At 42.2% G+C, this 26,383-nt stretch overlaps 1 protein-coding gene across 1 annotated transcript in view; it reads right to left on the reverse strand.

Moving 5' to 3' along the window:
• CCBE1 (collagen and calcium binding EGF domains 1) overlaps positions 1-26,383 on the reverse strand; it is a 525,899-nt gene that overhangs the window by 39,668 nt on the left and 459,848 nt on the right. Inside the window, exons 6-7 of the mRNA XM_073620648.1 lie at positions 13,750-13,887; positions 7,439-7,539 (exon numbers count right to left, since the gene is read on the reverse strand). Coding sequence (XP_073476749.1) covers positions 7,439-7,539; positions 13,750-13,887 — 239 coding nt within the window. The remainder of the gene's footprint in view (positions 1-7,438; positions 7,540-13,749; positions 13,888-26,383) is intronic.

The raw sequence follows: 26,383 nt of genomic DNA on the forward strand, positions 1-26,383 counted from the left end.
GCTATTTACTAGCACAAGAGCCAGTCTATGTTAAAATAGGTTCTGTAACCCTCAGGAGCCATTTTAGCCTATTGCAGCCTTCAAAATAACCTAGAAATCACCCTTATTTCACCTTCCCCACTGACTTCAATGACTCCAAAAAGCTCAGATTTTCAAAGAAATCTCAGGAAAATGCATACTCTGCTTTAATATATCACTAGAACGGATGAGTGAAAATCAAACAAAAGCTTACCAGAAGCTTTGAAACATTGTGTTTACAAATGATATACTAACCCCAAAATGAATTATCAGTGAGCTCCCCATTCCCCAAGCAGGAATAACTTATTTGTTCAGAGATTTTTAGATCTAGCACATTTATTTTCACACTGCTACCAGTAAATGCGTTTTCCTCTCACATTTCTGAGAAATTATGTTGGGCATTTTTTTTAGTGGATTAGAGAATCTGGAATTCATTATAAATAATTAGGTATCGCTGTTTATCTTTACAGTGCATAATTATTTTCACTTTATAGATTAACCACTTCAGCCCCGAAAGATTTTACCCCCTTCCTGACCAGAGCACTTTTGGCGATTCGGCAGTGCGTCGCTTTATAAGAGTATATTGATTGGTTTGCACAAAATTTATAGCGTCTACAAAATAGGGGATAGTTTTATAGCATTTTTATTATTATTATTTTATTATTAGTAATGTCGGCGATCTGCGATTTTTATCGGGACTGCGACATTATGGCGGACAGATCGGACACGTTTGACAGTATTTTGGGACCAATGTCATTTAAAACAGCGATCAGTGCTATAAAAATGCATTGATTACTGTGTAAATGACACTGGCAATGAAGGGGTTAACCACTAGGGGGCGGTGAAGGGGTTAAGTGTGTCCTAGGCAGTGATTCCAACTGTGGGGGGAAGGGGCTACACCTCACATGACAGTGATCACTGTTCCCTTTGAAAAGAGCTGTGATCTCTGTCCTGTCACTAGGCAGAACGGGGAAATGCTTTGTTTACAAAAGCATCTCTCATTCTACCTCTCCGTGACATGATTGTGGGCACCCGGCTGACATCGAGTCCGCAGGACCCACGGTCACGGAGGCGTCGGCACGCGCCTGCAACACCACTTCTTAAAGGGGACGTACCTGTACGCCCTTTTGCCTACCAGTGCCCTTCTGCTAATGTAAATCGGCGTGCGCTGGTCGTTAAGCGGTTAATACAGATTGTGCATGCACTTGATTGACCACTTGGTTTCTGGGGTTGATTTACTAAAGCTTAAAACTGGAGAGTGCAAAATCTGGTGCAGCTGCTCATGGTAGCCAATCAGCTTCTAACTTTAGCTTGTTCAATTAAGCTTTGACAAAAAAAAAAAAAACTGGAAGCTTATTAGTTTCTATTCAGAGCTGCACCAGATTTGGCACTCTCCAATTTTAGTAAATCACCCCATGGGCGTCCGCAGAAGTTTTTTCAGGGGGGGGGGCATTATTTTAAGGTCACCCATGCTCCGCCCCTTTTTGTCAACATCATGGAGGGGAGGTGTTTGAGTGGGTGGTGCCGGTGCCACGCCAGCTGGATCTACATCTCTCTATCTCGCCCCAGTAGGTCATCATTTTAGAATTAAAATTGTTGCCCTCATTCTGATGTGTGCAGTGATATATGTGTAGGGCAAACATCATTTTCCTACCTAGGTGACCTAGCACATGTGTTTTTGCGTGTGTGTGTGTGTGGGGGAGGCCTCTAAAAAATGTATTATTGTTTATGTGTCCATTTAAACAGTTAAAACTTTTTAAAATGAATTTATTATTATTTTTTTCATGACTTTATTGTTATCACATATGGAACCAATCGCCCCTATATGATAGCATATAGGTGACTAGGTGGCGGGGGTGGGGGGGTGGGAGGGGGTGGCACATCATAGCGGTTGTGGAAGTGGTCAGCCAACGTTTGGATTTACAAAAGTACCCACACTTCTGGCTATTGCAGCCAGGAGTGTGCTAAAAGGACATGTCTGCAGCACATTAAAAATCTGAAGCTTCAGCAAGTGGTTGGGGGTTCAGATTTCCCCCCCCCCATCCTGGCACCAATTGGTCTGATCGGATTTGCTTGTTAATTCATCAGACCCTCCATTGTCCTCTATGGAGTGATAGACTTGTGTCCGTTTACACCCGTCTACATCCCCTCATAGAGCAGAGTGGGCTGTGTGGGATCTGCTCAGGAGGGGATCAGCACACAGATCCCAAGCTGAGCAAGTGGATAGGAAGCAGATTTTTCCCTTCTGTCCCCATATAATCTTCTCTGTTTTGCCCCATGTCCATTTCTGTCCCCATTTCTCTTTTTCCCTTGCACTCTGTCCCTATGTTCCCATCTATTCCTCATCTCTAGAGGGTCCCCATGGTGTACATGTCAGCGGGCTGTCTTATGCAAAGCAAAGCAGCAAGATTTACCTTTCATCCCTCCACTCCATGCTGATCCCGCTCCTGTGCTTGCTGACTCCTCCCCCTAGTCTCACTGGACTCCTCCCCCTCATATCTCGCCTCCAGTTCAGCGGCAATTGTTGACTGTGCTGGACTGGAGGCATTTCTGCGGGAATTGTTCATTTTCGGGGCTGGAGCCTGGAGAGAGAAAAGCGGTTGTTCTGCCCTTCACCCGAGACTCGGAGAGAGGAGGAGCAGTAGCAGCCTAGAGTGGAGAGCAAATGGAAGCTTGTGTGACCTGGAGGCAGCGGCCGATGTTCACAGAATCACAGTGTGGTGCTGCATGTCACGGTGCGCGCGCTGTGAGCGGGGCGGGCGTCAGCATCAGCTTTTCTTGAGGGACCCATAGCTTTAGTGCCCTCCCTCTCCTGGCCCCTTTAGGCAGCCGCCTTTCCTCCCTCATGCTGGTGCCGGCTCTGCACCCACCCAGGATCAGTCTGTCCCCTGAGTGTCCATGTGTGGACACTTTGCTCCAGGGGGGTCCTAGCCCCCCCTTGCCTCTACCTGTGGACGCCCATGAATCACCCCCTCTGGCTGGGTTCACACCGGTGCGCTGTGCGAGATCGCGTGTGATTCAGCTATACAGATTGTATGGCTGAATTTGCATCGCATTTGGACCAAAGTCATGCAGGACCAGCACCAATGTGAACTGAGCCTCTATGTGCAAAAAGCTTGCCTTACAAAACAAGAATGCAAGAATGTAAATACTTTTCCCACTGCCGAAGTCACCAACCCTGTGAAATGGAAAACCAACACTTCCAGGAGTGTCAATCTCCTTGGTCCTCGCAGCCATAGCTCCCAACTGTCCCTGATTTTGAGGGACTGTCCCTGATTTGGAACAAAGTCCCTCTGTCCCTCTTTCCTCCTCATTTGTCCCTCATTTTCATCTTATTTATATATTTGTATATAAAATGCACTACTTATCTATCAAAAAGTGTTTTACAGTGCTAAACCTTTCACCCAATTTCTAATTTGCTGCAATTGTAAATTCCAAAGCCAGCATAAAAGAATAGTAGTGGTAAAAAAGCACATTTGGGTTTAACCAATCATCTTTTTTGTACAATTCTGCTTTAAAGGGGAGGCGTGGCAGGGGGTGTGTCCTATGCCTACATTCTTTTGCTAATAGGTGTCCCTCATTCCCATTTCAGAAAGTTGGGAGGTATGCATGCAGCTCTCACTGGTTTCTCCCTCTGACCTCAGATACAAAAATAATGAAAAGTTCCATTGAAGGAGCCAGTGAGAGCCACGTGGGACCCATTAAGTCAACACTCCTGGAAGGGCAGGTTTTCCAGTGGACTTCAGGGGACCGTTTCTCAGGATTGGATAAGAGTAAGGAATGGATATTTTTTTTTTGGTAATGCCTCATTTTTTTGGATTTTCCTTCTCTTGCTCTGCAGCAGTAAGTAAGAGCAGATGTCTTCAAACTGAGGGGTAACTGTTTTTCCGGAGCAGTTTTCCCTAATACAAAATTTGCAATCACCTTCTGTTGTTGTGACATCACATTCTGAGGTTGATTTAAAATTGGAGAGTGCAAAATCTGGTGCATCTCTGCATTGAAACCAATCAGCTTCATCAGCTTCCAGTTTTTTTTTCTTGTCAAAGCCGAAGATAGAAGATAATTGGCAATCATGCAGAGCTGCACTAGATTTAGCATTCTCCAGTTTTAGTAAATTAACCCCTCTGTGTGGAATATACAAGAGTAAATCTTCCCAGTGGGGAGTCACCAAATGCGATAAAAAAAAACTTAACAGGGGTTCTAATTTTTTACAAACTTTATCCAAGCTAAAACAAAGTTTTGGCTTTATGTATACTGTAGCCTCCCTGGCGGTATGATTATTACAGATTTCTGAATCTCAAAGCGGTATATATTTTCGCATGGAAATTTGGCGTTTTATATTGTAGGCCTGTAATTATTAGGAATAACTCACTTAAATATATCCAAACAAGAGTCTGGTAGACATCCCGGGTATGATAAAGTTTGAAACACGAAATCATAATTTATAATATAATAAATAACTATAAATAATTATAAAATAAAATAATATAATAATAATAAAATGAATTTCCCCACAATTCACTATCGCTCAATTCTGCAAGTGATTCTAATTCACTATTGCTGTTTTCTAGCTGGTCTAAAACCACTTTTGATGTAAAGGGACACTTTTTGGTTGCTATGGACAATCTCAAGTTTCAAGGCAGAAAGAACAGTATATATCATATAAAACTACATGCAGGGCATTGGACAAAGCATTGGGGACAGTAATGTAATCTGTGAGATTACAGTGTACTGTATGTGTTATGTTTTTTGTAGTTTTTGAATTTGCCGCCGGGCTCCGCCCCATGCGTCGCAACACTCACAGGGAACGGAGCTCAGAACACAGGACATCAGGCAGATGATCCAGCATAGGACACAGCGGAGGGACATCGCAAGATCCTGCTGACAAGGTAAGTATGTTGTACCAGGATTCTGCAATGCAATCACGAGTGTGGCTCGGGGTTACCGCTAATGGTACTTAAATTTAACCCCGAGCCGTACTCGGGAATACCGCCAGGAGGGTTAAACACACATTTACAGTGTTACATTTTGGATAAAATTGGCAGTGTTAAAATTTGCTGACCTACCTTAGCCCCCATTCACACTGGTGCGAATTGTCATGTGATCTGACAGTTCCAAATTGCAAACCCTTTCTGAGCACACTTTAAAGATGGCTGACATGGAAGACCACATGAGAAGGAATAACATATGGCTGGTGGGGTTCCCTGAGGTAGTGGAGGGGAGACACCAGGAAAAATTTTTGGAGAGCTGGCTTAGAGAGCACATGGCTCCTGATACTTTCATTAAAATGTTTGCTATTGAAAAGGCGCATCGTGTTCCGGGCCAAGCTCCACCAAAGGGAGCACCTCCCCGATCTGTCATAGCAAAGATATTACATTTCCGTGATTGGGAGAATATTCTGAAGGGGGCCAGGACGGGCCCTGAGCTGGAGTTTAATGGCTATCAAATATCCATTTATCCTGACTTCTCCGCTGCCACTCAGAAAAAAAGGGCCTCTTTTCAACCAGTAAAGAAGCATTTTAGGGATCTGAACTTGATCTACAGTATGCTGTAGCCTGCTAAACTGCGCATTGTGGATAATGGGAAAGTCTATTTTTTCACAACTCCTACTGAATCTTCAGAATGGCTGGATGCCTGCGGTAGCCCGCGGGGTGGAGTTTCTTCCCGTCTCCTCCCTAACAACCTATGAGGAATCTGTAGACAGGAGGGAAGTTGTGTGGAAATTTTCTGCTGTTTTCTTTTGCCCCCCCTTGGATATATATGTTTTTCTCTTTTTGAAAATTTTCCCCTGGGTAACACTCTGCCTGGGATTCACAACCATTGCTCTATTTTCCTGGCAGCCCAGCAGCCTGATTGAGATTCTATAAACCCATATAGTACTTGCTGCTTGCCTATACTATTCCATGTTGGAAGCCTGCAGACTGTTCTCTATACTGCAAAGGTTTTGCTGTTTTATATATATATATTTTTTGACTGAGACGCTTTTCTTATGCCCTGTACACACGGTCGGATTTTCCGACAGAAAAAGTGCGATCGGATTGTGTTGTCGGAAATTCCAATCGTGTGTGGGCTCCATTGGACCTTTTCCGTCGGAATTCCCTACACAAAAAGTTTGAGAGCAGGATATAAAATTTTCCGACAACAAAATCCGATCGGTTAAATTCCGATCGCCTGTACACAAATCCGACGCACAAAGTGCCACACATGCTCAGAATAAATTAAGAGACGAAAGCTATTGGCTTCTGCCCCGTTTATAGTCCAGACGTACGTGTTTTACGTCACCGCGTTCAGAGCGATCGGATTTTCCGACAACTTTGTGCGACCGTGTGTATGTAAGACAAGTTTCAGCCAACATCCGTCGGAAAAAATCCATGGATTTTGTTGTCGGAATGTTCGATCAATGTCCGATCGTGTGTACAGGGCATTAGACTGAACTCGAGGACTGGTACCTCATGGTGCTGGGTCCTGTGTGGCTACATTAAGTCGGCAATGGAACTATTCATATTGATTATGAAAAAGTTTCCTGCACTACTTTTTGCCAAATTCAATGCAGCTTGCATAGACTTCTGTTTTTTTTCATAATTAAATTTTATTTTATTAAGATTCAGCTCAACAATCAAGTAAAAACAAAACCATATGTCCATATATAGCATTGCATAATATCAAAAACTCTATATTCACATCTTAAAATATTATATTCAAAGAAAAAGGAGAAAAGAAAAGGAGAGAAAAAAAAGAAGAAAGAAAAAAAAAAAGAGAAAAAGCCAGTTCCCCTCTTAACATACAATATATATTATAAAGGTTGAATTCTTTCTGACACCCCCCCCCCATAGACTTCTGATAAAAGAAGTTGCAAGCTGCAATGAAATTGACAGTGCAAATCGAACTGGCTTTGAAATCGTGCAGAAGAAGCGCAATTTCAAAGCCACACTGGTGTGAACGGGGGCTAAAGAAATACAGCATCTGATTTTTGCACTGTTAAAAGTTGCAAATTAGTCCCATGTTATATATCTACAAAGATGAATGGGATAGTATATTTCCTCTTTCATTAACTGAAACCATTCATTGTATCAGAACTACTGAGCCAAGTTGATTCTGCCAAAAATTTCTCTTACCCAGATTAAATTAGGGACCCTAATTTAGGGGCCATTTACAGTATGTATGTAACGCCTTCCCCTCCCTTGAACAAATAAAACATTTATATAAAAATCCAAGTTTAAAAAAAATGTATATTTATGGAATAAAAAATGTTTATAGACTGAGCAAGCAAATGTTTGGTTCAGATTCAACAATTCCTTGAAGTGATCCTAAGCATGAAAGAAAACAATCCCCCAATATACAATGTTTAAGTGTTTCATATCTTGCCTATATGTGTTTGTTTCAGCGTATCTGAATAATATACATGGAGGGGGCCGTATACCTTCTGCTTGAGCTGTAAGACGGTCTGTTTTATTTGGTGAAATTCCTTGCATGTGTCTGAACAGATTCCCGGTTTCAACACATTGTTGAATTTTTCAGATTCTGCAAAGAAAAGCAATGTTTGTTAGAAGAAAGTAAACTCATTACTTACCATGTGGATGTGAGAACAATGCGCTGACAAGTAACTGTTATTGCATTTGTGTTTCAGAAAATATTTTGCTTTAAAAAAAGGCTTGACGAAACCATAAAGGGAGATTTACCGGCCGGTTTTGGCAGGATCGTTTTTTTTTTGTTTTTTTTTTAGGACTGCAGAAAAACAAAAGTCTTAACAAAATAAAATACCTACAGACAGCAAGACATGGAAGTAATAAATGTGTAGAGAAACAGTCATAGAGACCTGCAAAAAAGGCCTGGCACCCCCTTGTATTTCCCCAACTGGCCAATAAATGTGCAGTGAAAATAGAAATTTCCCCTCTCTTTTTTTAGTTTTAGATAGAATAGGGAATAATTATGTTCTGGTTTAATTACAATCAGGTTTTTATTTGTTGTAGTTCCAGCATTAATATTTCCCTTTACTTCCTGTTCTAGAGATACAATAGGAAGTGAGAGGAAATCTTTCATAACCACTTCAGCCCTGGAAGGATTTACCCCCTTCCTGAACAGAGCACTTTTTGCGATTCGGCACTGTGTCGCTTTAACTGACAATTGCGCGGTCGTGCGGCGTTGCAGCCAATCAAAATTTACGTCCTTTTTTTCCCCACTAATAGAGCTTTCTTTTGGTGGTATTTGATCACCTCTGCGGATTTTATTCTTTACGCTATAAACAAAACAATAGCGACAATTTTGAAAAAAAAAAACACATTATTTTTTATTTTTTGCTATAATAAATATCCCCAAAAAATATATATAATTTTTTTTTTTTCTTAGTTTAGGCCGATATGTATTTTTCTACATATTTTTTGTAAAAAAAAAAATCGCAATAAGCGTTTATTGATTGGTTTGCGCAAAATTTATAGCGTCTACAAAATAGGGGATAGTTTTATGGCATTTTTATTGATAATTCTTTTTTTTACTAGTAATGGCGGCAATCAGCGATTTTCATCGTGACTGCGACATTATGGCGGACACATCGGACACTTTTGGATTTTGGGACCATTCACATTTATACAGCGATCGGTGCAATTAAAAATGCATTGATTACTGTGTAAATGTGACTGGCAGTGAAGGTGTTAACCACTAGGCGGCGCTGTAGGGGTTAAGTGTGTCCTAGGGAGTGATTCTACCTGTGGGGGGGAGGGGCTATGTGTGACACATCACTGATCACCGCTCCCGATCACAGCGAGCAGAGATCAGTGACAGTGTCATTAGGCAGCACGGGGAGATGCTTGTTTACATTAGCATCTCCCCGTTCTTCCTCTCCGTAAGACGATCGTGGGTATCCCAGCGGACATCGGTTCTGCTGGACTTGCGATCACGGTCACGGAGCTCCCGGCGGACGCGTGCGTCCGCAAGCTGCCTCTTAAAGGGCATCGTACAGGTACGTTAATCTGCCTGTAAGTGCCCTTCTGCCGCAGTATATCTGCGTGAAGCGGTCGGGAAGCGGTTAAAGCAGAGCTCCAGGCTCCTTCAGAAAAAAATACAAATACAGTAGCTGCTGACTTTTAAAATCAGGACACTTACCTGTCCACGAGTCCAGCGATGTCTTCACCCGAGCTGATTTTTCAATGCGCTCTTGGTTGCTGCCACCACCATCTCGTCCTTGCAGCTTCACAGCCAGTTCTCTACTGCGCATGCTCGAAGTGCACTTTGGATTGTGAATGGCCCACCTACGGGGGAAGGAGGAGGGGGGCCGAACTCCCAGCTGAGTTTGCCGCGGCGAGCTGAGCCGGAAGTGGGAGCAAGTACCTGTCAAAACCAGGTACCTGCTCCCCCATCCAATCCCCCCCCAAAGGTGCCAAGTGTGGCAGCGGAGCGAGGGGGGCAAACAAGCGGAGCTTCCCTTTTGGATGGAGCTCCGCTTTAAGCACGGGACAATCCCCAGAAAAGGTTTCCCCAAAGGAATAAAATAACAGAGGAAACTCTGAACAATCTTAAATGCTTTCAAATACAAACTACCACCTCACCGCTGCTTGCAATGGAATGTGACCCCAGACACCACCATCAATACTTATACTCGATAATCACAGCGCTGTAAATAATTATAAATATATCAGCACAAAAAAAAAATTTCAAATTGTGCAAAAAAATTACAACTTATACTAGCAATATGAGAATGCCAATCTATACACACTAATACACTATAAAAAGTCCAAAAAACAATAACGTCCTTATGTGATCACATTCATATTGCTGGTATAAGTTAAAATTATGTACAAAAGATTCTTTTTTGGTTGCACTGATATATTTATAATTTTACCCAAAGGAAGATTTGCTCTTACAACAAGGCAACTCCAAAATATGGGCCTTGTGCACCGGAAAAAATGATCACCCGTACAAATACAGAAAGTGAATCTGGCCAGCAGGGACACAGACAGGAAATTAAAAAGAAGACAGTGATTTTAACATCTTCTCACTTCATCCAAAACTAAAAGAAAGAAAGTTTTGGTATTTAATAAATCTTATGGTGTAATTTATGCATATTATAAATGCCCCCAGCCCCCTCCCCCGGTAACAATGCAATTAAACATTTTCAAACAAACCTTTTTTTTTTTTAAAAGGAATACCTCTTTGGAGACCCAATGACATCATCATTAACCCCTTGGAGCGGGGGCCTCCCAGCCCTTTAAGGGGTTTATGATGCCGTGAGGCGGGGCGGGGTTTGTGATCATGTGAACGCAATTGAACCTCTCTCCTTAAACAGCAAGTAAACCCTGATGGGTTTTACTTCCTCTTTTTTCCCCCTGCAAAGTAAAAGCTCAATGGGCTAGTATGCATGATAGGGGGCTTTTAGAATTTTTTATAAAGAGTGTTTTTTATTTCATTTTATTAAACTTTAGGCCGGCGATTGACCATCAGGAACCAGCTCCGACCGCGTGTGGGCAGGCTGAATATACCAAGTTGATCGATTGATCAACTTGGGTACAACCAGCCTGATGGATTCACTTCCGATTACTGCTAGTGGCTGCTATAGCCACTAGCAATAATCACTGTTTTCTCTCTGGGGTGTCAAACAACAGGTGCATGAGAAACCCCACTCTAGCTCGATCTTCACCAGGTATGTTACACTTGGCAAGCATAAAGAAGGTGAAGCCAGGCTGTCAATCACAGGAGGTCTAGCAAAAGACACTTCTGTCCTTCCTATTCTTGCTTTTTGCATACATCAGCAGAGGGGCGGGCTGGTTAGAGGCAGGTTTGGATGATGATGACCTTTTAGAAAAAGTCTAAATTTACATATCTACAGCAGTCCAGTTCAGTCTACTTATGCCGTGTACACACGAGCGGACTTTTCGACAGCAAAGGTCCAACGGAACGAATCCGCTGGACAATTCGATCGTGTGTGGGCTTCGTCGGACCTTTGCTGTCTAAAAATCAGACGGACTTTAGATTTAGAACATGTTTCAAATCTTTCCGACGGACTCGAGTCTGGTCGAAAAATCAGTTCGTCTGTATACTAGTCCGACTGACAAAAAACGACGCAAGGTCAGCTATTGGCTACTGGCTATGAACTTCCTTATTCTAGTCCCTTCGTACGTCATCACGTTCAAACCAACGGACTTTTGAACAGACTTTAGTTTGTTCGTGTGTGGCTCGTTCGAGAGTCCGTAGTAACTCCGTCGAAAGTCCGTCGGAAAGATCGTCGGACCTTTGATGCTGAAAAGTCAGCTCATGTGTACGCGGCATTAGCCTACACATTTTTGGAAAAGCAGACATGAATATTAAACGGAGCACATTATAAACATACTACTAACTTTTCATGCTTGGAGAAAGGTTCACTATAAGCCAAGAAATGTCCATATCAGATATTATTTTTCTAACAGAACAACATAGTATTACATCGGGGAATTACATGAAACAAGGATGAGTATTGGAGTTATTCATTTGATAGATGTTGTTACAGTTCTCTCCATTCTTTGTCCTGCACAGAGCAAATGTGTTTGCAATTTAAATTTGTATCAATAATTATTATTGCCTTAACCTACTTTGCTGTATATCAGGTAATAAATTAAAAAAAATATGGAATGCATACAATATCTCCAAAATGTTTCTGAGTGCAACCTACAGAGCTGTGTTTGATCTGTGCTAGAAAAGGCAAGCCATTAAATACTTGGGCAAATATTCATCTTAATTTCTAAAACGGTTCCAGGCAAACAAAATATGATTAGCATTGCTTTTTTTTTTGCAAGTAAGTGAAATTCGAAAAGTTCCAGACCTGAGCTAGTTTCAGATTCTGATAGGTGAACTCGGAACCCTAAATTGTCGAAGGAACCTCTGTGTCTTTAATGAAAGAGTATGACAAACTTTTTTTTCTGCTCTGTTTGGACAGTTATCTAACCCTTTCTATGATGATAAAGGGCTAGAAAACATATATATGTACTCAATTATTTATCTGCTGGTAAAGGGTTGAACTCAACTTATTACTAAATTTATAACCAATGTTTTTAATCAATATTCTGTAAGGCTCCTTTCACACGGAGTGGAATCGGCTCCGATCAGCAGGGGACCCGTGAGCAGATCCTTTGCTGAATCGGAGCTGAACGAGGCGGATGTCAGTTTTTTACATCCGTGCCTGTTCAGTCTGTGCCTGGTGGACATGGACAGGACTCCACTGTTTGTTTACATTAGGCTACCTTCAATCTGTCACTTTTAAGTCCGCAAAAACTGGACATGGATGGCCTTGAAGGTAGGTGCATGTAATGAACATGAGACCATTTGCATCCACCTGTCCATGGGGCTGCATGAAGCATGCGGACCTGGTCCTATTGGACGAAACACATAGGATGGAGCCAGTGTATATTGATGCTGTTGATCTATGCTGCTGTCTCATGATGAGTGGCAGCGCATATGTGAGTTTACATTTGTTGTCTTTTGTTCTCTTTCTTGTTAAATAAATAAAGAAAAATGCTACACTATGAGCACTTTTCTTTTGCCCTGTGTGAGACATATCGTGGGCTGTCTGTCTTGATTGGTGGAGCAGGAGGGTTCAAACCATTCTGATATATGTGTGGGAAAGGTTCTTGCCAGTTGGGGTTTCCTATGATTCACCATAAAAGTCAGTCTGCAGGGGGAGGTGAGCTTTTTTTAGGTACACTTTGGTGATATTTGTCAACAGATTATATATGACAGCTTTTTATGGACAATATTTTCACAATCACTTACTGTATCAATGTTTATTTTGTTGTAGGGCACTTAAAAAATGTATTTTAATTGAATTGAATTTAATTTAATATTTATTTCTTAGAACATTATTCATTATTAAAAAAAAATGTTTTAACTAAAATTACTTGGAAGGCTTTTAATAAAAAAAGTTTGAAACTAAAGATTCACCAAAACTGAAATCTATGAAGCTTTCTGCTAATACTGCCAAAAAAAAAAAAAAATCATCCTTTAGTGATTTGTTACTGGTCTGGAACATTGGGAAACAATGAAAGCAATAGACTATTCTGTACCCGGCTCAAGCTGACCCTGATTTCTGTACTATCGAGTGATCTGCATATTGGAGTTTACAGTCAGCATCTATATGACAGTGAAGTCTCCAAAAAGAAGAAATTTCAGCTGCTGTCAAAATCTGAGTTATTGGGTTTGGTTTACCAAAGGTAAATAGGCTATTTACGTTGCAAGGGAAGTTGCACTTTGCAATGGAATTTGCCCCAGAGTGAATGAGATAACTTCTGTCATTTAACCATATGTCAAGCAGAAATATTTTTTTGTTCCTTGCTCGTGGCTGGGTATTCTTTGCAAAGTAAAACTTCATCACATTCACTAAGCTCTGAGGTAAATTCCCTTGCAAAGCTAACAGCCTATTTGCTTTTAGTAAATCATCTGCATTGGTGGTAAGAAAAGCTGGGTAGAAGCAGAATTACTGAGAGGGGCTTAAACCTTACTTGGATTTTTACACGTGAGTGTGTAATACTCTATACAAACGCGGGGTGGAGGTGCAGGATCTCCATTAGGGTGATCTCACGATTGGGGACCCCAAAACCTATATAAAGCCAGTGTGCAATAAACTGAAATTTTAAGATAAGCCGGACCTGCATTTGTACTGATGGAGATACATTTAGCAGAAATATTGTGCTAAGTGAATGGTTTTGGCAGAAGCTCTGAAAAAATCGTGAAGTATGTGAAAGACATTAAGGAAGATGCCTGTGTCCATACCTTGATTCCCCTTGGTGCACGTTTTCCCATCCACCTCCAGGGAGTAGCCTTCGTGACAGTCGCACCTATAACTTCCTGGGGTATTGATACAGATGTGAGAGCACACCGTCTCATTCTTCAGAGCGCATTCATCAATATCTAAAAACAGACAAAAGAGATGGGGATGGAAACATTATTAGCCAATAACATAGACATGAGTCACTCTAAGAGCAAAGAGAATATTCTCTGTCTTCCATAGGATTCCTGTATAAACAGCTGTACTATAGATATAGGAAGAGCAAGTGTAGCACCCTCTAGTGTGCTAAATGTAGATAGGTTTGTTGTTAGTGTAGGTAAAAATTAGTTTAGCTCAGGGTTAAGCCTGAGATATGAATCTGGGACAGGGTTTAGTAACTCAGGGCTGGGTGACTCATCCTAGCAGCTTCTCTGGTACCCCCCCCCCCCCCCACTGTTTTCTGAGATATTGGAGAATGTTCTAGACATAGTGAGTGGAGGTTAGGAGGAGCTGCCAGGAGGGCCTCAGCCAATCCCCAGTAAAGGGCTGGCAGGGTCAAGCCACCTCATAAATAGGCATGAGTCATGCCAGGAGGTGCAGCTGGGTGGAAGATGGAGATGGAGTGCTGAGGAGGTTGTTGGTGGCCCATGAGGGTGCCCCCTAGTCTGGGAGGGAGAGGGGTGTGACCTCAGGCCTGGGGCTCAGGTCACACGGAGGAAACCCTTCCTGGAGGCATGGGAGCAAGGAGAGAGCACAGCGGGAGCAGGTCAGCATGTCTGGAAGAGTCAACCAGGTGGGCTGGTAAGTGTCAGTCTAGAGGGCTGTTAAGAGAAGTTAGCCTGGAGGGCTAGTGAATGGGACAGCTGCAGCCAGGTGGGTTGTCAGCACCTGAGGTGGTGCTGGGATCAGTAGCCACAGGAGTGATGCAAGCTAGACACTAAAATTCTGCTATACACCTAAGGGACCTCGGGTTCCTGCCTGTAATGGGCCATTGCTTTCAGCTGACCGAGTGACTGTCAGGTATTCACAGTGTTCCAGCCAGGTTCTGCAAGCAGGTGTGTGCTGGAGGAAGAAGAGGAGCTGTATATAGAGACTGTATATAGGAAGAGTTGTCCCTGGAGTTGTTGTGGAAGTCAAATAGGCATCCCATAACCTCCCATCCCTATCCAAGTTATTACCCTCAATAAATAACAAAAACAAAGCCACAAACTGTTCTCTGACTCTGGAAGGCCTGTAAAGATTCGGTGTGCCTGGCTGTGCAGGGTGGGGGATCCCAGGTTACTTGCAGCTCATTAGAGAGTGCGCTGCACAGGGTTGAACTAATGACTAAGCCAATTTATTCTGGAGAATTGCAGACTCAATTCAAATCAATTGCGACTGCAGAAGGAAACTGCGGCTGACTGGGATTAGGCCTATGACATCATTTCTGAAAGGAGTTTCCACTGTAATTTAAATAGGAAACCCTATTTCTTACATATGTTAAAAATCAATATCATGTTCTATCAATAGGTTTTTATATTATTGAAAGATTTCTTGGCTAATTCAGAAGCATGCTAATCATTGCAGACTGTAAGATCTAATTCAAATGTGGACCCACCAAACATGATATTATGCATGTGTAGACTGAGGTTCTCCTTTTATAGTTTAGTCTCATTTTTTAGTAATTTATTACATTTTTAACTTCTTTATGTTTTTTTTAGATTTGTATGGTCATAGTTCATAGTTTGCAGTAACAGACGTAATTTATGGAATAAGCGACCATAGGCATATATTGTTTTCAGACAAAATCTATTGACAGACTTACAGTAAATTGTGATATGGGGGACAGTAGTTAAAAAAAAGCAAGAACTGCTGAGCATGTATGAGTAAACATTACTGCCTGTAGTACATACTATATGGAAAGCTATAGTAAAGAGAAGCTATTGTAAAAAAGATAGTTTTGTAAAAATGAGGTAGAGGGTCTGTTCTACCCAATTTGGGTAGTTGGAAGTCCTCCACTTACTATCACTTACTATTACTATTATTATCCACTGCAGATCACTTTTCAGTGGGACACTTGTATGAACGAGCCCTTAGAGCAGTGGTTCTCAACTCCTGTGCTCGGGACCCACTAACAGGCCAGATTTTAAGTATTGCCTTGGGGAGATGCAGACCAGAATACTGCAATCACTGAGCAGCAAATGATATCACCTGTGATGTATTTTGGTTATCTTGCAAACATGGCCTGTTGGTGGGTCCTGAGGACAGGAGTTGAGAACCACTGCCTTAGAGAGAGGCATAGCGGCCGGAGGTGGGAGCTAAAAACTGGCATAGACATCTTTCGAATTGCTTTAGCATATTTCTAAGCAGGTGAGACCAGCATGCAAGGAGGGCCTACTGTAAAAGAGCCAGTTGGCTGTGTCTGCTCTCAGGTCAAAATTTCCCAGTCCTCCTCTAAAGTAAAGCAAAACTTTGCAAGCCAGAGGTCTTTGGAAATGTTATAGACTGTAAACCAAACACTGCATCCCAACCAGAAACAAAGCAAAGGTAAGTAGATAAAATGTCTTAAAAAATCCACTGTACATTAGAAACAACAGCAAATCATTTTATTGGATTTCCTCTGACACAACTTTTGGTTTTAGTCAACCAGTTCTCATCACCAACAGTCATTTTTTCATTAAATGCCCATTGCTGGCCACCTCAGGACACATTTAAGAGGACTTTAGGGGAGTTGAGAAGATTCTCATCTCTTGGATGGCAGGATGAAAATTCCATTAGAACTGATGAGGCAGTCAAAATTTTACTCTATACCTACAAGTGCTGCTGATGAAAATGTCTCCTCCGAGATCTCTTAACAGTCCTCGACTGAACCGAATAATTGGACCATTCATTAGACCACAAAGCAGTCACTGGACAATATGTGCATGAAGAATGGGGGTAGATGCTGCACTGAGTTACTCAGGCTTGGAAATGATTTTTAATCTTATGGACGTATTGGGTTTCAGATTTTTCCTTATAGATGTGATGTTGCTATTTTACGAGAGTTTCAGCAGTGGTGATTGACTCGTGGCTGCTGCCAAACACAGCACATCGTACATCCATTTTTATATAAGACATCAATAACAGCCTCTTAGCGTACACCAGAGAGCACTTTACACCGATAGAGTGTAGTACTTAACCCATGTTTTCCCACTGTTATTTCTGAATGTCTTCCCATTTATTGTTATTTATTTGGCCTGACTGTTTGCAGACGTACATGGGTAAAAGAGGTGACTATGAGAACGATTTCACGGTCAAATCAAAGGAGAAGCAAACCAAACTTAAAGTGAATGGGCTGGGTCTGAGGCCTAGGCTCAAGCTGCCTTGCTGGAGGTACTTTTCCCAGGACTGGAGCTGATCCTGGAAAAAAGCAAGCAGGGAGGAACTACAGCTGCTGGAGGTGCTTGAAAAGCTGGAATTTGACTTGGACCTTGGTATCTCATCTAGTGAGTTCATGTAGCATCTGCACTACAGTCAAGTTTTTTTTCGAAAATCACAGTGTGCCACCCCTTCTCTCCATGACTGGGCTTGTGAGATAGACTCCCTTTGCCATCTAGAACAGATGGCCTTCTGACAAATGGACAACACTAAAACCTGTAAGATTACATGCACAATTTCTTACACCATAGTATATTGGTTATAGCTTGCACTTATACCACTGGTTTGGAACGATCAAAGAGGCACTGAACTTCCTCCCCTTTTCTACTTCCCCCTCCTTTCTCATGCCCCCTTTCCCCATCCACTTCTTATACCCCCCACCCTACCCCCATTTTTTTTCTTCCCTCTCACTTATCTGCTTCCTTTCCCTTGTCTGAGTTTCTTGCTCATCTCTTCATTGTTGTTGCTACAACTCAATTGTTCAAAATGCTACTCGGCATCCCACATACCTGGAATACAGCAATGAGCTTCTTACTGAGTGGCTGTTTTTACAATTACTACAGGTATCTACCTTTCCTTCTGTATATTGGTTTCCATATTGGATTTGGTATCATAATACCCTTCCTTTTTTACCTCAATATCTCACGATTATTGGGGGTAATTGATTTGTAAGATCAGGTTTCTTTTTTTTTTTTTTTTAATTCTTTATTTATAATTTTTTCAATACACAAACAAAGATCAACACTATTAAGAAACCATGATTACGTAAGATAAGGTTTCTATAGTTCATTATTTTTCATCTGACTACACTTTGTGATATCCTTCTCTTGTCTTGAATTTTTTGCAACCAAAAAAGAACAATAAAATAAATTAAACTAAAAATCACAGGGGGGCCAATCTGACTTAAAAGTCCTTTTACCTGTTATGACTGTAAGTAAAATTCTGGAGTCTGCTGGATTCTTTGGGTGTCCTGTGACCCTATCCCTCTTACTCAGGAGTTTATCAGAGCTCAATAAACCTTATCTTTTTGGCTAAAAGGTGATTGGCGCCCATCTATCCACAACCCTAATATAAGTCAAGGACCTAACCCTGAGATGAAGTGTCAGTCCACCTGACTTCTGGGTGTCCCTAAGAGCCTCCAAAGAGTAAGGGGGTGCTATATACTCATTTGGGTGGCTTTTCAATTTAGTTTTCTTTGGAATTGGCCCTTACTTCTCAGAGATACTGTACTGTAGGTCCTCGTTAGCTACTATTACAATGTCCACAAGGAGTATTTCAATGGTCTTTATGAGTTGAGTGATATGTATGAGAAAGATTAGTAAAACATAAGTATAAGAAGAATAAATGAAAAAGATAAAGTGTAATTCTCCGTACACACGGTCGGACATTGATCGGACACTCCGACAACAAAATCCATGGATTTTTTCAGACGGATGTTGGCTCAATATTGACTTGCATACACACGGTCACACAAAGTTGTCGGAAAATCCGATCGTTCTGAACGCGGTGACGTAAAACAAGTACGTCGGGTCTATAAACGGGGCAGTAGCCAATAGCTTTCATCTCTTTATTTATTCTGAGCATGCGTGGCACTTTGTGCGTCTGATTTGTGTACACACGATCGGAATTTCCGACAACGGATTTTGTTGTCGGAAAATTTTATAGCCTGCTCTCAAACTTTGCGTGTCGGAAATTCCAATGGAAAATGTGTGATGGAGCCTACACACGGTCGGATTTTCCGACAACAAGGTCCTATAACACATATTCAGTCGGAAAATCCGACCCTGTGTACAGGGCATAAGAAGTATTTATGAGAAAGTTGAGTGAAAAATATGCATGAGGAGAATAAGTGACACCTACAGTATGTAAAAGGAGAATACATGAGAAAGAAAAATAAGAAGTTTGAGTATGAGTATTATTAGAAAGCTAAGAGTAAAGTATGAGGATGGTGAGGGAGAAGTATGTATGAGAAAAGTAATTTAGAAGTATTTATGAGCTGAGTGAGATGTACAAGGTAGACAAGTGATACTCATGTATGAGGAGATGAAAAGAGAAAGAAGTGTACAAAGTATTTTTGAGAAAGCTGTAAGGCCCCTTTCACACGACCTTGTTTCTACGGAGCCCGCCTTGGTCCGCCGGCTCAGCGGGAGATCTGTCCGTTGATCTCCGCTGAGCCGGCGGATGACAGGTCCCTCTCTGCTCACTGAGCGGGGAGGGGCTTGTCAGGCGCCGCTGCCGCCTATGGAGGGATCGGACGAAAACGGACAGCGTGTCCGTTTTCGTCAGATCTCATCCGATCCGATCCGCCAGCGACGGATCTGGACGTAGAGCCATCCGTCTGCTTTTAGCGGATCGGACGGGGTCGGATGTCAGCGGACATGTCTCCGCTGACATCCGACGCTCCATAGGCTAACATGGATCGCCCGTTCAGGTCCGCCATCAAAACTGACAGGCGGACCTGAACGGTCCGATCGTGTGAAAGGGGCCTTAGCTGTATAGGGAAAATGAGGATACATATGTATGAGGAGGATAAATAAGATGGGTAAGAAATATTTATGAGAAAGATCAGTGAGAAGTACCTATGAAATAATGTGCAAATATCAATCGGCGCAAACAAAATCTACAGTGTATAGATAGTGATTAAAATCTAATAAGAAAAGTAGCTGCTGTCACATAAAAGTGATTTCACTCCACTTACAAAATTATATAAACCAAAACAGTGCTGCGCTACTACACAAGTATAAAATATAAACTTGATGAATTCTTAAGTGCAAACATAATAAATAAAGTCCACTGAATATAATAAGTGAATCAAAGTTCATAAAAATAAACAGGTGTTTGATTGAAGTGGATCCATACATGTATCATTTCACCCAAAGTGCAAAGTTATTTAGAAAAAACTTGTGCTCACCTCCACCAGTATCACAGGCTGCTCACCTCACATATACAGTATCTCACAAAAGTGAGTACACCCCTCACATTTTTTAAAATATTTTATTATATCTTTTCATGTGACAACACTGAAGAAATGACACTTTGCTACAATGTAAAGTAGTGAGTGTACAGCTTGTATAACAGTGTAAATTTGATGTCCCCTCAAAATAACTCAACACACAGCCCTTAATGTCTAAAACACTGGCAACAAAAGTGAGTACACCCCTAAGTGAAAATGTCCAATTTGGGCCAAAGTGTCAATATTTTGTGTGGCCACAATTATTTTCTAGCACTGCCTTAACCCTCTTGGGCATGGAGTTCACCAAAGCTTCACAGGTTGCCACTGGAGTCCTCTTCCACTCCTCCATGAGGACATCACAGAGCTGGTGGATGTTAGAGACCTTGCGCTCCTCCACCTTCCCTTTGAGGATGCCCTACAGATGCTCAATAGGGTTTAGGTCTGGAGACATGCTTGGCCAGTCCATCACCTTTACCCTCAGCTTCTTTAGAAAGGCAGTTTTGGTGCAGAGGTGCAAGCTACCAGGTAGCTGCTGGAAGGAGCAGCAGAGCACCTTCCGGATCAAGGTGCATCTTTGCTTAAGTAGTCAAAAATTCTTGCACCGGCCCTGAGTGCTCCCCTCCCTCCTCCTTTCCTCGTGTATGTCACACACACCGTACAAGCTTTGGTCTGAAATGCCCAGCAGCGCTGTAACAAAGTCCCACCTCCTAGACCGGCTCCTGTGATAGACGGAAAATTGACTGAATGCCGTGAAATTGAATCAGTGTGACCTGTACCATAGAACCGCGAGCTGGTCTAGGAGGCGGGACTTTGTTACAGTAGCCGCCCGCTGCTCTGTGTGATCCATGGGCAGTGGTAGGCTGCATTTGGTGGGCACTGGTAGGCTGCATTTGGTGGGCACTGGTAGGCTGCATCTGATGGGCACTGGTAGGCTGCATTTGATGGTCACTGGTATGCTGCAATTGGTGGGCACTGGTAGGCTGCATTTGATGGGAACTGATAAGCTGCATTTGATGGGCACTGATAAGCTGCATTTGATTGGCACTGACGAGGCTGCAATTAGTGGGCACTGAAAAGGCTGCATTTGGTGGGCACTGGTAGGCAGCATTTGATGGGCACTGGTAGGCTGCATTTGATGGGCACTGATAAGCTGCATTTGGTGGGCACTGCATTTGGTGGGCACTGGTAGGCTGCAATTGGTGGGCACTGATAAGGCTGCAATTGGTGGGCACTGGTAGGCTGCATTTGGTGGGCACTGGTAGGCTGCATTTGATGAGCACTGGTAGGCTTCATTTGATGAGCACTGGTAGGCTGCATTTGATGGGCACTGGTAAGGCTGCATTTGGTAGGCACTGATAAGCTGCATTTGGTGGGCACTGATAAGGCTGCATTTGGTGGGCACTGGTAGGCTGCGATTGGTGGGCACTGATATAGCTGAAATTGGTGGGCACTGATAAAGCTGCAATTGGTGGGCGCTGGTAGGCTTCAATTGGTGAGCACTGGTAGACTGCAATTGGTGGGTACTGGTAGGCTGCATTTGGTGGGCACTGGTGAGGCTGCACTTGGTGGGCACTGGTAGGCTGCATTTGATGGGCACTAATTAGACTGCATTTGGTGGGCAATGATATGGCTGAATTTGATGGGCACTGGTGAGGCTGCATTTGGTGGGCACTGATAAGGCTGCATTTGATGAACACTGGTGAGGCTGCATTGATCTCTTGTATCATTTTCGCAGTCTCTGACCATCTCCTGTATCATGTCTGCACTATGTCTGGGGGCTCTTTCAAACAGACTGTCTAATAGCCCTTTCTGTGTCCATTAGAGAGACCCCTCTCCAGGTCCCATTAGAGTACTCTGCTTATCTTCCTGTATTTTGTTTATTGTTAAGAGATCATGGGAGGATCCCAGGGTAACGAAGACTCCTTAGGGGAGCATCTCTGTGTTTCACTCATTGCCATAAAAACATTTGAAAAGGGGAGGGCTTAGTACGATGACCACACCCACACGGGGGTGCCACCAATATTTCTGCACCCAGGCATCTGTGAACCTAGGATCGGCCCTGATTACCGTTTGAAGGAAGAATGAGGAGTAACATATGTCTGTTGAATTACTTTAAAAGAAGAAACTAATACTAGATTGTTAGGATGCAGGAAGAGTTCAACTTGTAGACTTTAGATATATTATATACATAATAAAATCTTTGTTAAGCATTTTGTGTGTCTACAATCAGCAAACAAAGAACATATGCCCTTTTTTTGTAGTGGATGTGGCCATACTGCATTAGACATCTCATGAAGGTAGATGGCTGTGTCTGTGTCTATTGAGCTACATTTTTACATTGGGCTGAAATGTACTTTGATATCAGTATTTTCTTCCTAGCTACCATTAGCCTCTGCTTTATACAGTGCCTTGAAAAAGTATTCACACCCCTTGAAATTTTCCACATTTTTGTCACGTTACAACCAAAAACGTAAATGTATTTTATTGGGATTTTATGTGATAGACCAACACAAAGTGGCACATAATTGTGAAGTGGAAGGAAAATGATAAATGGTTTTTATTTTTTTTACAAATATGTGAAAAGTGTGGCATGCATTTGTATTCAGCCCTCCTGAGTCAATACTTTGTAGATCCACCTTTCGCTGCAATTACAGCTGCAAGTCTTTTTGGGGATGTCTCTACCAGCTTTGCACATCTAGAGAGTGACATTTTTGCCCATTCTTCTTTGAAAAATAGCTCAAGCTCTGTCAGATTGGATGGAGAGCGTCTGTGAACAGCAATTTTCAAGTCTTGCCACAGATTCTCAATTGGATTTAGGTCTGGACTTTGACTGGGCCATTCTAACACATTTGCTTTGATGTAAACCATTCCATGTAACTTTGGCTGTATATTTAGGGTCAGTGTCCTGCTGGAAGGTAAACCTTTCCATTTCCGGATGATGGATTGAACAGTGTTCTGTGAAATGTTCAAAGCTTGGGATATTTTTTTTATAACCTAACCCTGCTTTAAACTTCTCAGCAACTTTATCCCTGACCTGTCTGGTGTGTTCCTTGGCCTTCATAATGCTGTTTGTTCACTAAGGCTCTCTAACAAATCTCCGAGGGCTTCACAGAACAGCTGTATTTATCCTGAGATTAAATTACAGACAGGTTGACTCTATTTACTAATGAGATGACTGCTAAAGGCAATTGGTTCTAATAGATTTTAGTTAGGGGTATCAGAATAAAAGGAGCTGAATACAAATACACACCACACTTTTCAGATATTTATTTGTAAGAAATGTTGAAAACATTTATCATTTTCCTTCTACTTCACAATTATGTGTCTCTTTGTGTAGGTCTATCACATAAAATCCCAATAAAATATATTTATGTTTTTGGTTGTAACATGACAAAATGTGGAAAATTTCAAGGGGTGTGAAAACTTTTTGAATGCATTGTATGATATAAAAATGGGGTATATTTTATAGATAGAGCAATGCTAAACAGCCTTCCCGTGTCTATAGAGTGATAGCTTCTGGGTCATGATCTTACAAATGATCACCATCAGTCTGTTTTATTCAGTTGTCTATCTCCCTCGCAATGACAGCTGCAATCTGCCATACATTTTAATCCTATATCTGTTTTCAGTAGTAAACACCTCATTTAAAGCTCAATGTTTACTGGACGTCAACTGATACACTACATTCTACGTGAGGGTTTTTAGATCCCCGAGGTAATGAAAAATTGCATCACATTTTTATTTTTTGTTTCTTGAGTGTCTGAGATCGTGAGACTAAATAAAGAATATTTCAGGAATGACTTTTGAAAAACAGTTCCATAGTTTACCATGTGAAATTTTTTTTTAGAGTTAACCATCTGGTTCAGGCAGTGTCCAACATCAATGAAAAGCAGAACACGTAAGTGTCCGCAAGATTTATACTGTGACATTAGAAGCAGTTCATAAAATAGACAAAGGCTGAGCGGGCGCCAATATTTTTTTTTTAATATTCAATGAATTTCTACCATAATATATGCCAGTGTTTCTGACTGTAATGAGCAAAGATGAACAAGTAATGGAATCGGACACAAAAATTGCTTTAGAGCTAGAAGATAAATGCAAGAATTAATATTATCTAAAGAGCAAAAGTTCTACAGTAGAAGGAAACATTACATGATGACCATGTGACTAGTGGAGGTAAATTCAACTCACCTACAGACTAGCTAATGCTGGAAATTTTCAACATGGGCATATGGCCCAATGAACAGATGGAAATACTCATGGAAATACTAATACTCCCATAAAGTGAACCTGTGATCAGGCTATTAAAATGAAACAATTTCCATATTCTAAATTTCCATAATAAGAAAAAATAATATGACTTCTGTAACTGCAGCCATTGTGGAGCAATTCATCATCAACTATCACAACAGAGACACTGAAGTCTGATTACAGTTGCTTTCTGAATATCTTGTGAACAGCACCTGCTACTTGTTTATAGAAGAAAGCTGTCAAGTATCTGATGCCATGTTACAGTACTCACAGGATCCATCCTGGGTCTTCAGTATTTCCTAGGATCTCCATTACTGACCAGTCACCAGTAGTTCCTAGGATCTCCAGTACTCTCAAGATCCGTCTTGGGTCTCTAGTGATTCATAGGATCTCCAGTACTCACGGGATCCCTGCTGGGTCTTCCAGGATTTCCATAGTCTCTAGGACCTCCAGTATTCACAGGATCCTTGCCAGGTCTTCCAGGATTTCCATAGTCTCTAGGACCTCCAGTACTCACAGGATCCTTGCCAGGTCTTCCAGGATTTCTAGAACCTCCACTATCTCTAGGACTTCCAGACTACCCAGAAATGAAGCTGGACGTGTCCTTGACCAGAATAATATTTAAAGTGGTTGTAAAGGCAAAATGTTTTTTTTTTTTTTTTTTACCTCAATGCATTCTTTTACAACAGCAGTGTAAAAGTATCGACCCCCAACCCTCCTCCATAACCCTTACCTGAATCCTGTATTGACCCCGTGCTGTACCCGGCTTCAGTTCTTCTATTCCCCCCTCCGTGTTCCCACAAGCTTGGCTGAGAGCAGCTTGAGCCATTGACTCCTGCTGATGTCGGTCAAATCAAGTGAGGAGTGAGTGAGTGAGGAGTGTTATTTTAATTAAAAAAAATTATCCCTTACAAACACCTTAAGCAACAGCCTTGGAAGTGGCTGGTGCTGAATCTTTTCACCAGCTACCTAAGAGCTAAAGTTCTATAATATTACCTTTCCATTTGCCTGTTTGTTGCTGATCTGCATTGACTTGGCTACATTCTTGCTTGCTTCCTGCCAAGACCCCTGCCTGGACGTGACCACTCTATCGCTTGTCGTCCGCCAAAACCCCTGAATGGACCTTACAACTTCCTCACTTGCCATTCGCCAAGACCCCTGCTTGGATCAGACTGATCTCTCACTTGCTCCCCCTGGAACTCTACTCGGATCTGACTACTCTGCTGCTCTGATGCTTTGTACACAATCTCTGCATTGTAGCCTTCCCATTCCAGCCTCCCAATGGTGGGGTGGGGATCCTGGGGGCTGTGACCTGGTGCCAATTTGCAGCAAAGTAATCCAGTGATCACTAGGGTCCTGGGCCACTCATATCCTGCAGGGTGCTCTGGTAAAAAAAAAAAAATGTCATTTAGTCCCCACATCTCAGGTGAGCCCACTTTGTCTGCCAGGAGGCAAGATAAAATGCCAGAAGAAGCAAGGGAAAGGCCTGGGATTTAGCTGTGAATGGAGGCACTTAAATACTCCACAGTGCTCCACTGAATTGCTCCACAGAGCCTGTAGCTACAGAGGTCAGTGAGGGCTTGTTTTAAACCTGATTTACTGCTTTTTTAAAACATACACAGATCCACTTGAAAGCAAACTTGCACTTTGGCAATGCAAGGCAAAGCGAAAGGTGTGCTCTAGTGCTTCCCTCCCCAGCAGCATATACATACCTTTCCTTCACTCCTCCCCCAGAACCAAAGAAAATACCCAGTAATTCTGTCCCCATGTGACAGTACTTTACCCAGCTCTGTTACATGGGCACAGGAAACGTTCTCAGCCCAGTATAAACTCTGAGCAAAGTGACTTGAAGCTTTCACAAAGCTGTTTTTCTTTGTTGCAGGCAGCTGAACAAAGTGGCAAGGGAGTGAAGGAAAGATGAGTATGTGCTGCAGGGGAAGATGGCATTACCCACTTCAGCCCTGGAATGGTTTACGCCCTTAATGACCAGGCCATTTTTTTTCCATACAGCACTGCGTCATTTTAACTGTCAATTCTGA

Source organism: Aquarana catesbeiana, linkage group LG01 (genome assembly GCF_042186555.1).
Source record: "Aquarana catesbeiana isolate 2022-GZ linkage group LG01, ASM4218655v1, whole genome shotgun sequence".
Classification (NCBI taxonomy): domain Eukaryota; kingdom Metazoa; phylum Chordata; class Amphibia; order Anura; family Ranidae; genus Aquarana; species Aquarana catesbeiana.